The sequence below is a fragment of the Lampetra planeri genome, unplaced genomic scaffold (assembly GCF_965212315.1).
Source record: "Lampetra planeri unplaced genomic scaffold, kcLamPlan1.2.h2 scaffold_1461, whole genome shotgun sequence".
Taxonomy (NCBI): domain Eukaryota; kingdom Metazoa; phylum Chordata; class Hyperoartia; order Petromyzontiformes; family Petromyzontidae; genus Lampetra; species Lampetra planeri.
This window is the reverse complement of record NW_027614183.1, coordinates 1-12,862: the sequence shown is the minus strand read 5'-3', so window position 1 is coordinate 12,862 and position 12,862 is coordinate 1. Positions and strand designations below refer to the sequence as shown.

Here is a 12,862-nt window from a genome sequence, read left to right as displayed (position 1 = left end):
GTGACACCACCTCCACACATACTCTCCTAGTTTCACGTTATTTAGCTGACTTCTGATCCACTGGAGATGTTTTGTAACCTGGATTTGGGCATTTGAGGCGAAACTGGCAGCTTGTTGTGACTCTGCCCTTCTTGACATTGTCACAGTGACCTGTCTGATAGCTGACACAGGTCCAACAGCTCCACAAAGACTTAATCAAAGTCGAAGGGCAGAAAATGGCTAATTTGGCAATAATTCAACATCTTTACCAGGAATCACAAAACAATCAGCTCGATACTTCTTGCATTTATGAGACGACAGAGCAAAGAAAATGTGAGGAGGTATCGTGTGATTAACTAGGAACAATTAACCCGTGTATTACACCACTCGGGACAGGAGTGAGGAATATATTTTACATTCTTTGTGACAGAGATCTGAAAAATGGGAGGTGTCTGCACAGGCAGGAGACAAACTATACATTGAATAATACATCAATACATAAATGAGATAATACATGTACATGGTTTGGAAAAGAACTCTCATAGAGTCACTAACTGACATGTTTCACATTTGGAGAAGTAATATTTGGACACCTAAAGCCCTAATAACCAATGATTGTTCAAAATACAATTACATAATAGAAGACGTGTCAGCCTGCTCTAGGAAAAGTAAAAATAAAAAATTCTACAAAAGTAATAAGAGATTAAACATCATGTCGACTACATCAAAATAGTTCAGCGCAGATCATAATCTGAACCTTATCGAGTTTACTGAGGGTCACATTTTAGGGAATCAGTAACTTCTACACTCGTGTTTTCTCCTCGGGTCCTTTTGAAGCCGCTGATAAGTTTCTACAGTACAGGGGGGGATCAGGCCCGATGTTGAGCCTGTGGATCTATTCCGTGGACACCCCACCTCACCTGGTAACAGTCCTGACAATGCAAAGCACTATGTAAGGGGCAGGTGAAGAGAGGCCCGGGGCCTCGTAAGGAGCAGCTGGTGCCACGAAATGGACCCTGTTGCTGTGAATAATCCATTTCACAGCAGGGTTGGCTTTTAGTCTCTGACTAAAATGAAGTCCGTATATAAAGCCAATCCATGAGCAAGACTGTGCAGACACTGACCACCACTGCAAAGAACGAATCTGGGTGAGCAAACTGAACCGGACCACTTACTGAAAAGATTTGTTCATTTCAGTTATGCTGAGTGCGGCCGTAAACTGCTGCGCGTGAACCTGGTCCGTCGTTCGCTCCCTGAGAATGAAAACAAAACTGCTGCGCGGGTTACGTACTGAGTGTACTGGACGATACTGTTCACTGAGCGTACTGATACGCAATGAACTTACGGATTCGCTGTGGATGTAGTTACACACTGAACGTGAGCCCTGGGTAATCTTCAGCAGTTTAAATGACTAAGACCAATGCTGAAATGTATACGAGTTAAAAAAAAATATTTAGAACATGTTTAAACCTGCGTTCATCTCCATCGTTCAAGGGGGAAATTTATAAATGTCATGTCTGGAGGAAGGGGATTCCGTGCACGAATCTTTTGAACCAAAATGACTCTACTGATTTAGTACACCTAACTGAACTGTTTCGCCCATCACTGACCATCACCACCAAAGGGAGTAAGTTGCTGTTGTGACTAAAGCTTCACCTTGTCCCGAGGCCTTTCAGAGGCAGTACAACAGTCTGCTGGTGTCTGCTCGGACTAGACCAGAAACAAACAAGTGGAAATCGTTGAGCTGCAATAACACATTTCCCTCCCCTCCTCTGCACACCCACCCTGCGCCCACTCACTGGCTGCACAGTCGCCTCTCTGCTCCGCCATCTCCTGGAAACAGATGGAGCCTCCACCTCCAGGTGAGCGCTGCGGCTGCCGGCCCACCGAGCAGCGTGCACCCGCGGGGCGGGGATGATGTGGCCGCTGCTGCTGCTGGTGGTGGTGGTGGTGGTGGTGAAGGGGGGGTGGTGGTCTGAGGCACCACCGGGGCCACATGGTGGACCCTCCTCCAGCTTCCCCTACCGTAATCTAACCTCTCTGCGTCAGACCCCCACCGTGTTAGTCTGTGTGACCATGACAGGTGAGAGGAGCCCAGCCGAGAGGAAACCACTGCGCAGCGCGCGCGCGCACACACACACACACACACACCAGCCATGACATACTCCATTATCAACCTACATCTCATAAAAAACAGACACTGGTGGTGGAGAGGAATTGCTCGACAGCCCCTAATGAATCCTGCGATGTGTGCGCGATGCTGCAAACCCTCCCGGTGGTTGGCCGGCCGGCCGGTCGCCCGGCCAGCAGGGCCCGACCCTCCCGCTGCACGTCGGTGCCCGCACACACCGTTCTGGTTCATTGTGTGTTTATTTAACGGTGTGTGTGTGTGTGTGTGTGTGTGTGTGTGTGTGTGTGTGTGTGTGTGTGTGTGTGTGTCAGGGTTGGAAGACAAAAGCGTGAATCCTGGAGGACAAGCGAGAGCTCCGGGTTCTGTCCGTGCCGCTGAGGAGGAGGGTGGGGGGGAACGGACGGAGGGAGGGAGGGGAAAAAAACACATTTCATCTTTCCCCATTTTGACATTTCGGCCGCGCTTACCTTCTCTTGCCTTGAGGAGAACCGTGTTGGCCACGATGTTTTCTATCTCCATTGTCAGAACGTGAATTCCGAGCAGTCGCGATACATGTCACTCGGCGGAGGCAGAAAAAGAAAAACGGCTGTTCGGATCAAACGTGCCGACGGCGATGAAACGGCTGCACGCGCGCTGGGAGAACGCGGAAGTGGCGCATAGTCGGTGTTCACGAGCGCCCGCCGTTTGTCTCCATTGCAAAGATGTTTTGTGAAAGCAATGGAGCTGCTGTTAGCATTCACTGCTGCCTCCTCCCTTCTCTTTCTGCCTGCTGCCTGCACTCCTTCCTGCTTTGGGCTCTCCCTCCCTCCTCCTCCTCCTCCTCCTCTACCTCCTCCACTCCTCCTCTTCGCCCCTCCTCTGCTCAAAGTGGCAGCTAGAGTAGGAGGGATCCGTTTACAACCAGGGCAACGGCGCACACGGGTGTTCAAGTGCACCAACACCGAAGCTCCGTGTCCTTAACTTTGGCTGTAAACTGTATAAACACACTCTAATGAGTCAGTAATGGTCAAAGGAGTTCATACTTTCTCGTTATTTTGAGATAATTCTCTCCAGGTTCTCTGGCTTCATCCCATTATGAATGTGCCATTGTTTTAAGATACCAGGATATAATTTACTTTGTTCGTTTGTCATCGCCCACTAGCTCCGGTTAGGGGGGTTTTGTTGGAGCACATGGAAAGACAGAAGAACATCCATGCACACATTGACACCAACAGACAATTTAGAGGAACCAACTAACCTGGCATGCTTTTGGAGGTGGAGGAAACCGGAGTACCTGGAGTGAGCCCGCGCCGGCACAGGGAGAGCATGCAAACTCCACACTTTGAAACACTAAAATCATTATGATATGTAAATCATTTTCTTTTCAGATAAGGCATTATCAGACTGTTAAGGGTTCTTTCCTGGGAACTCTGGCTTCCCTCCACCTTCAAGAAAGAGAATGCCTGACACCGCAGGTGTGAATGTGATGTGGTTGTCTGAAGTGGTGACTGGACCAGGGTGAGCCCCACCATTCACCCACTGACAACTGAGATTAACTCCAGTGTGAACTATGACCCTTAACAGCAGAAAGCCTTTGGGGGTTGGAGGAAGCCAGAGTATCTGGAGACAGACATGGGGAGAGTATGCAAACTCCACACAGAAAGACCCCCAGGCAAGAAATCCAACCAGGGACCTTCCTCCTGAGATTTCACTCATTTACCCTAGCAGAATTCTTATTATATTTGGATTATTTGGGAAATGAAATTATAATTAATTGAACATACTAGGGTATTATTCTGACACGTATTTTAATAAATGTATTTGGAGATGCTGAATTATTAATGATTATCAGATAGTTAGTATCTTGGGAGAGTTATTATTTTTAAGAAGAAATGTCATTGTCTTAGGGTAATAAACCTATTTCATTTCATTATTGAATGTTCCGTGATAGTGGTAGAAATGTGTCTCCATGAAAACTGATGTGACATTTACTACAACTACAACTGTGACACAACCAATCAGTGAATTTGCTGGTGATCTCTCATTCAGCATGAAATAGGACCCTGTTTTGTAGACAGATACTATACTGACATGTCCAATATCCTGATTTGTGATGTCTTCTTCACAGATACCCCGTCACCACAGACAATCTGATGTTAGTTTGTAACTAATACCCAATCTCAAATTGTTCGCCGTGTTTTCTAAGCGCCATGTGCCAAGAACCAGCTCTGAAGGCTGGAAAATTGGTTCCAGAACAGCACCAACACTTCTCTGGTCTCGAACCAAGATCCGCTGACATCATACTCATTTTCCACCATGGCAGCTTGAAGGCCAGTCTCCTGATCTCTGTGTTTCAACGGCCAAAAAGCTAACGCTAGTGAATTGTTGTTGTTTTACTCATGTTGCTGGGAAAGTGGAGTCTCACACAGACATTCAATGATGTAACGATGTGGCCTTCTGGTGACTTTTCAGCTGCTCCGAATACAAACAAAGTTGGAAAATCACCGTACACATCCATTCATTGCTATACTTGGATTCTATGACGAGAGAAATGTTCCTTTTTTTAGCGACTGAGTGAGGAAACAATTGTTTCAAACCCTGCACACACACTCAACTTCATGACTGTCAAACAAAAAACATCATATGTGCCTTTTTTTTCCACCGGAGCCATATAGCACAGATACCACACATGTGTTTTGGGGATCTATTGATCCATATAATTCATATTCATATTCCTTCATATTTTAGTGAATAATTACCCTTTACAATGTAATGTATATTCATACATACATTACATACATCATAATCTGACATTATACATGCAAAATACCCATGTACTGAATATCTATGCAAACATCCGTGACAAAGTGTACGACAAACTGTGCATGTTATTACACATTGTTTTAGGGAAAAGTTTATTCCTTGGTTATCTTCCCCTCGCTCCTGCTCTTGCTTTCATGAAGCAGACTCAACATGCTTTTTTTTCAGCAAGTCTAAGCAAGTTGATTTAGTTTCATAAACAAAGCTCAAAATAGTCTGCGCTAAGCCACCGTGGAAACATATGCAGGGATGTGAACTTTATTGAGACTTCAACAGGGAAATTAAGTTGTTACAGCAGTGCAATGCCGTAGTGTGCAATCAATAGTACACGAGGAACAAAAACAATTTTAAAAAGTACATATGTGCCAAATTATGAGTATAGAAAATTCTTTAAGTTGCACATTAAATACAGAAAATACCTCTGCTTTAGAGTGACTTCATAGATTTGTAAAAGCAGGCAAGTGTGGTATTTAATTAGAATTTGTCTACTACATAGAATGTAGGATGAGAATATATTGAATGGCATGTTGCACTATATTTTGCATATAGGCCCTCTCTCTCTCTTACGGCAACTAGAGATGGGTCTCCAAGGACACAATTTGGTGCAACACAGGACACAACAGAATGCCTCAAACTGCTCTCTTTTTCCACCAGTGACATGTTCCTGGACAAGTCTCACAGGTGGAAGCGCTAGAAATGCTCCCACCTAGTGGGCATGATTCAAAATTACAACAAGGGTTACAGGGTATTTTACAGTTCTGTCTGATTTATGCTGACATACAACTAAACAGTGCTGCCATACAACACAGAAATCACCGTTTTACCTCCATATTGGTGCAGTGGTTAGCACTGTAGCCTCATAGCAAAAAGGTCCCTGCTTCAATTCCTTGCCTGGGATCTTTCTCTGTGCAGTTTGCATACTCTCGATGTGTCTGCATGGGTTCTCTGGCTTCCTCCTACCTCCAAAAGCACGCTAAGGTTAATTGGTTACTTTTTAATTTTCTAAATTGCCCGTAAGTGTGAATATGAGTGTGAATGGTTGTCTCTCTTTCATGTGGCCCTACAATCTGCTGTGACTCTCTGACGTTCACCCCGCTGTGTGATTGTTCAGCTGCTGCAGCTGCTAACTAACTACTACTAGATGCTAACTACCTATAGGTGAACTATGTAAAACTGGGCAGAATACCGACATCTAGTGGGCTGACATTGGACTTGCAACACACACAAACACACACAAAAAACACACCAGCCGGGTTGCCAATTGCATCAAGTGATCAGTCTGCACCATCCATGTCAAGTTACAAATTTCAACTAATCAATACATTTTAAAACAGTATTTAACATTAGCTCTGCCGTCTATTAGAGACATATCTATAACAGCCACCTATCGCTAGACTGGTTGTTCTGTCGTTTTCTGCTACCACTGCTCATTTTGTTTATTTTCAACCACCACTTACCTCCCTGGCCATATGTGAATAATACCAGTTCATTTAGAAGTGTTATTTCAGTCAGCTTCTTCACGGTAGCAGTTTTTAATAATGCACCTGCACCCTGAAACTGAACTATGCTGTGCTGAAAATAAAGGTAATAAGGGGTGATAGCATTATTTGACAAGATGACATCCAGGGCAGCAAACATGTATGGGCGTGACCTAAAGACTCCGCGATGTGTTACAGCGCATGCGCAGAGTCAGGAGGTAGCACACTTCTCGGTGGGTCGAAAAGAACACCCACCCAGTCGACTCGACACTGGACAGGACAGGAGGACTGAGCCCCTCCGTTTACTGGGTGTGGAGGTGGATGGTTCACCACCAGTAATGTCATTTCTAGGGGTCAATGTCATATAATGGAAACAAGTAACGTTGTTGATAAGGGATTTGGCCCACATGTAACGTTAGCTAAGTTAGCAAGCGAGTTAGCTTCTTACCAATCGAGGAGAAAAGTCGCCATTTCCGTGTGCGTTTTGATGCCAATGAAGTCCTTTCTATGAGTCCATCTAGAATCTGCTTCTCCAATATTGACTCTGTTTTTTGTTCCTCTCCGGTCATTCTACCTCTGTGATTCATAACTCCGGGGCTGACTTGCAGACTCCTTCTGTGGCGAGCGTAGAGACCATATCTGGCAACTCACAATGCACCAATCACTGGCTTGTACATGTAAACATCGTCGGGCCCATTAAAGAATATACAATGATTAATTCACACGATATAGATTTTTTTTTCCAGTTCATTCTGTGCCCCTCTAAACGCTTAAAAAAAAAAAAAAGAATATAGCTTTTAATACAAATTCTACATAGCCCCACCTTTAACGTGCCCACACAGAAAAACGGACTGGTTAGTGTGGAGATCAGGAGCAGGTGTCAGGTGTGAGTCGGGCTGACGGGCGATTGGCTGAACAAAGCGTGTGTGCGGGCGGGGCTCATGATGCAGCGATAGGAAGGTGTGGCTGAAAAGTTTTTTGACTGCGCCTTGTGACGCGCGTGCGTTTGTGTGCGTGCGCTCACATGACTGCGCACGCAGTCGGACGCGCTGAAAGCAGAGAGCGAAGAGGAAACCGTGAGCTCCGGCTTTATTTTACTCTTACTTGGAGAACGCTGGGACCCCGTCGGTATGTTCTCGTTCGGGGAGATAACGGACTTTCTCGCCGGAAACGCCTTCTCAACCCCCGTCGGTCAGAGAATCGGTAAGTCGCCGGATGCTGCAGGGCAACTTGACAGAAGTTTCCCAGTGGAGTTGGTGATTGTTTGATGTTGTGAACACATCAAATAGGGTGTGTGTGTCTGCGCGCGTTGGAATCGCGTCCTCAGGAGTAAATACTCTGATTTGTGACCGTTGTTTGATTGGGAGTGAATGTCTGACGTTCGAACGCTCACAGGACCGGCGGGTTCGACCATCATGTGATCGTTTCCTCTGGTTCCTTCACGTCCTTCACCCAGATGTGTCCAGCAGCTGCAGCTGGTGACATGCACTCACCGTGTACGTGAAATGTAAATGGGGATGTTTGAATGTTTCATCATTCCACCAGCCAGCAGGGGGCGACTTCACTGATCAAATCATAATCAGAACTTCAGGAAACAGGAAGTAAGAGATATTTTTATTTAAGTATGACCATAAAATAGTTCCTTGTATTAATGCAACTGGGCTCACTTTTTGCACTAGTCATAAGAGAAATAGATTTCATATAGTGCCAAAAGTCAACTTTAAATGAGATTATGGTTTGGGAGGTTATAGGAAATGTAGGTTTATAAATGATCAACTTGGGGAAAAAGAAATATAGAATAATGCAATTTGTTAAAAAAACACAAGTGATTTTCTTCAGTTGTTTCCCAGAAGATGACACTGTGGGTACAATGGCAAAATAAATGTAGCATCATTAACTCATTAAATCTATAAGTATGTGTTGGAGTGATAAACATTCTGAGGTATCTTGAAATTAATTTGTGCTCAAAGGTTTTTAAGTTATTCAACAGTCAACATAGTTCCTCCAACTTTTAATACAGGTTGACAAATCCCCCTTCATGAGTAGTATATATGTTTTGCTGATGTCAGTTTCTGTACAATCACCCTAAAATATAAATTATACATTTTATAAATTATACATTTTTTTGGTCTTAGGCACATATTTGTATCCTTAACACAGCACCATGCTCACTATGTAAACAGTGGTTCCCTTTAGCTGAAATAGACAGTATAGGATGATATTATAAGAACTAAATCAGAAAATGTTTATGTTTCAAATTAGGCTGGCACAATCTGCAATGATTCCAATGCATTTAAGTTACACCGGCCAGTCAAGTATCAATGTTAATGGTTGAACATATTCAAAACGTGGTTATTTTTGCACACGTTTGGACCCAATCACACAGACTGAAGCCTTCAGAAAGCCTGTACCAGCTACTGTTGCGCACACGCAGCAGATGATGTCTGGAGATAAGGTGACAACTGGACGACACTCATCTCATGAGTGATTCTAAAATGTTACACACCCGCCTCAACCCTTCCTTCCTCTTATCTCATCCACTAACGCTCTCACACACACACGTCAGAAGGCTTCGGCTACTTTCGACAAAGAGAACGGAACCAGCTGACAGTCACATGAAGTGCGGTGTGTGTGTGTGTGTGTGTGTGTGTGTGGGGGGGGGGGGTAATGTGGTGTGTAGAGGGAACAAAGTAAATGGGATTGAGAGAGGCAGGGGTGTGTGGGGGAATGTTGGCGGAAAGGAATGAAGGAGATTTAGAGGTTTATAAGGAGCCTGTGATCGGGAGGAGGAAACTAACAGCTTTGATTACTGAATTCTTCAGATAAAGCTGAAAATACCTTTCTGAGCTACTGCAGCAGCTACAAACCCACAGGTATCATTCCCTTCACAAACAGCCTGGTATTTACCTGAAGATGTTTGCTGATTCCAGATATTCCCACATACCAGACACTCATGGTTTTACACTTTGGAACACATTCATATTCTGAAATCATGAAGTGTGTTGATTTAACTGATTCAGTCAAATCAGTCCTCCTTACGCCCTCATATTTGTAATAAAAACATGTTCACAAGGGTTTCAAACAACGTCCTCCATTCTGGGAAAGGGTTGGATTTGTTATTACTCCTGTTTTACTATGATTTACACAGCAAAACCCTGATTCTGTCACGCAGCTGAGCAATGCATGCGTGGAAAAGATTTTTGCGTTGGAGCTGAGGCCACATTTATCCTATATACTGTATATATTTCTGAGTATAACGCCACTTGGTACCTGGTACTTATTTGGTTCCTGCTTCAGAGAGATTCCAAGCTAGCTGAGCCAATACTAAAACAGAATGCCGACCTCTGACTGGTTACTAAAGAGAGTTGGGCCGATTGTGTCCTGCTCCATTTCTCTTCTCTCTGTCTTTGACGAATATCCACAAACTGAGCAGCAGGTCCTCCATATCCTCCTCATCCTCCATTGTTTATGTGTTTGCGTCGCTATCACAGCATTTTAGAGGTAACAGCGACTCAGCTACTGATACAATACACAAAAGGCTTCTGATGATTTCCATGTTTCATGTCACATCCCATCAACTAGATTACTAAAAAAGAGAGCCCAGACCTCCACCCATATTGTGATTTCCACCCAATATTATCATCCTCCATTCATTTGATCTACTATTTGATCTAAAATGTCTTTATCACAAATAGTCAAATCATTATTAAAAAATCATCAACACAAATCATCCACTCTGATCTCAAATTGTTCTTCATTTTCTTGTTTATTTCAATAGTAAAACAAACAAAATGAATCTCTGTTCCCGGGTGCTAACAGTCAAACAAACAAACAAACAAGTGCCGTCAAAAACACAACCTCCTTGGCAGAGGTAATTAAATGATTTGTGTGAAATGAGCTGGAAATCGCGATCACTTTCTGTAGCCATGTCTTATCTTTGTTTAACAGGTTCCATGTGAAGCAGGTAACTACTGTAAATTTAAGGAAAAAAAGACAAACAAAAAAGACTATGACAGACTCTGTAGGTGTCAGAGGTAGATGTTTGTTTCACGGGTTGATTGAGACCAAAAGTAAAGGAAAGTGAATGTTTTTCACTTTTTAAGGAATTTTCCTTAAAAACCAAGATCTTATCATCCTCATGTCAATATATTTTTTTTTGTCTGACATTTCTCAGATACAAAATACCAATTCCCATGATGTGTTTTTATTAGTGTCTGTTGAGTGTTATATGATGATATCAGAATGAACATCCCTGGCTATTGTTGTTTCATCAGTGTGATGCAGCATGTCTATGCTTCTGGACACTTTTCTGTTGACAGAGCGAGCGACCAGCGGCGCTCTGCAGTCAGAGGACTGGGGACTGAACATGGAGATATGCGACATCATCAATGAGACAGACGAGGGGTAGGGATGATGTCATTTGTTCGGCTCATTTATCCATTGTTATTTACATGTATTATGTCCACTGGAGCAAGCTTGCCTGCGGGAACGCTCGGTCTTGTCCAGTCACTGTTTTTGGAATGAACGTGGACAAGTTGCATTGTCAGAATACAAAATAGAAGAAATGGCATTTAGTTTGAAAATGAATAGATTAAATCCTAGCCATCATTTTTTACAGCTTTGTGACTTAATCTGAATGTGTCTTTGGTGGAGCGCTTATTGGTCATTCGGAGAGAAAGGAAAATGCGTCAGCTTCTTCAGATTCAATGCAATTGGAAATGGTAACATGGTAACCACCTTGGCGGAGGTAACGACCAGCATAGTGGTGTTTTCTGTGAAACACCAGGGGGATACGTATGTGATTGTATGAAATACAATTATTGCAGTAGTTTCATGAGTAAAGTAAGTGTCACGTGTGAATCTATGTTCAGATCATTATCTCTGAAGCCACAAAAAAACCCTTCATGGGTTCTTCTTCTTTTGTTTGTGTCAGTGAATATTGTTCATATTTATACAAGTATCCAGCTGAATGAATCAGCAAAATTCTTAAATTATTATTTAACAATAATTCAATTTCGTTTATTTTGTATTCAACTGTGCTTTTCAGGCCCAGAGATGCAGTCAGAGCTCTGAAGAAGAGAATCGTAGGCAACAAGAACTTCAGAGAACTTATGTTGTCTCTAACTGTGAGTACCCATCATGACCTTTGACCCTGCCTCAGATAGCAGAGGTTGGTTTTAATGGTACGTTCCAATCGTGGGGGATGTCAGAGTTAACACCGTGTGCTCTATGTGCTGAATGTGAATGGGTGTGTTAGGTTACAGTGTGAATCACTTTGAGGGTCCCAAGGTAGAGAAAAAAATAGTAGTTTATTTTGGAGTATCGGAGGCCTCATGTTGTGCGTACGCTGCTGGTTGCTCGCCAACAGGTTCTTGAGGCCTGTGTGAAGAACTGTGGCCACCGCTTCCATGTTCTGGTGACTTCGCAGGATTTTGTCGAAGGGGTTCTGGTCCGTTCTATTCTGCCCAAATACAACCCCCCCACTGCCCTCCAAGACAGAGTGCTCAGTCTCATACAGGTATGTGGATCCACGCTCTGAAGGAAACCTCCAGACAACAGCAGCAGTGTTGTCTTTGGTGTCAAATCAAAGCAAACATGAGCATATTTGATAGATTTCTGTTCTCAGATTTTATGCTTGTTCAAGGTTGAACACAGATTTACACTTCAGCCAATTCCAGGTTTGGAAACTTCCGAAACTTTCCATGGCAATTGGAATATTCTCCATGTGAATTTTGGAAATATTCACTGAATTGTCAATAAAATAGTACTAGCTATAGTTTACATTTAACATCTAACCTCGTTTTATTTTATTTTATTTTATTTTATTTTATTTTATTTTATTTTATTTTATTTTATTTTATTTTATTTTATTTTATTTTATTTTATTTTATTTCAATGGAACACCTTTTACATTGGCAATTGATATGATACTGTACTGAACAGAAAAATGAAAAATGGAAAACTAGCCTGTGTGAAACTGCAGGCAGTTGTGCACTACGTGCATGTGATCGAGGAACAGCATTGATATTCTCAAGTGTATTTGCAGCAAATTTGGACGTTTTCGTCAACATGATTCTAAAATATATTTTGCCAACTTCAATTTTGTAAATGTCTATATTTATTTTTTCCATGAATTCATGTTAATTCCCATGGAAAGTTTCAGATTTCCAAAACTTTGCTACCCTGTCAAGTTTCTTTCTGCGCTCTTCTCAGTCGTGGGCTGATGCGTTCCGTAGCGCTCCCTCCCTGGCAGGGGTGGTGTACGTGTATGATGACCTGAGAAGACGGGGTCTGGAGTTCCCCATGACCGACCTGGACGCCCTGTCCCCCATCCACACTCCCAACAGGGTGGGCCAGTCCTCAGAGCGACAATAATGCACTCAATAGTACACCTCTCGTACATCGTACATCTGTATATGTCTTGACTCCTTTCTGCCTCCATCTTGCAGAGTATCCCAGAGAATGGGACCCCAGA

General features: G+C 43.2%; 1 protein-coding gene across 1 annotated transcript; it reads left to right on the top strand.

The window, feature by feature from the left end:
• Positions 1–6,524: 6,524 nt before the first annotated feature.
• LOC144739382 (target of Myb1 membrane trafficking protein-like) lies at positions 6,525–12,735 on the top strand (the record flags this gene model as incomplete). Its single annotated transcript, XM_078622343.1, has 6 exons — positions 6,525–6,620; positions 7,428–7,590; positions 10,707–10,791; positions 11,435–11,513; positions 11,756–11,905; positions 12,601–12,735. Coding segments are annotated over exons 1-6 (708 nt in total), but the record flags the coding sequence as incomplete, so codon positions are not given.
• Positions 12,736–12,862: the final 127 nt, after the last annotated feature.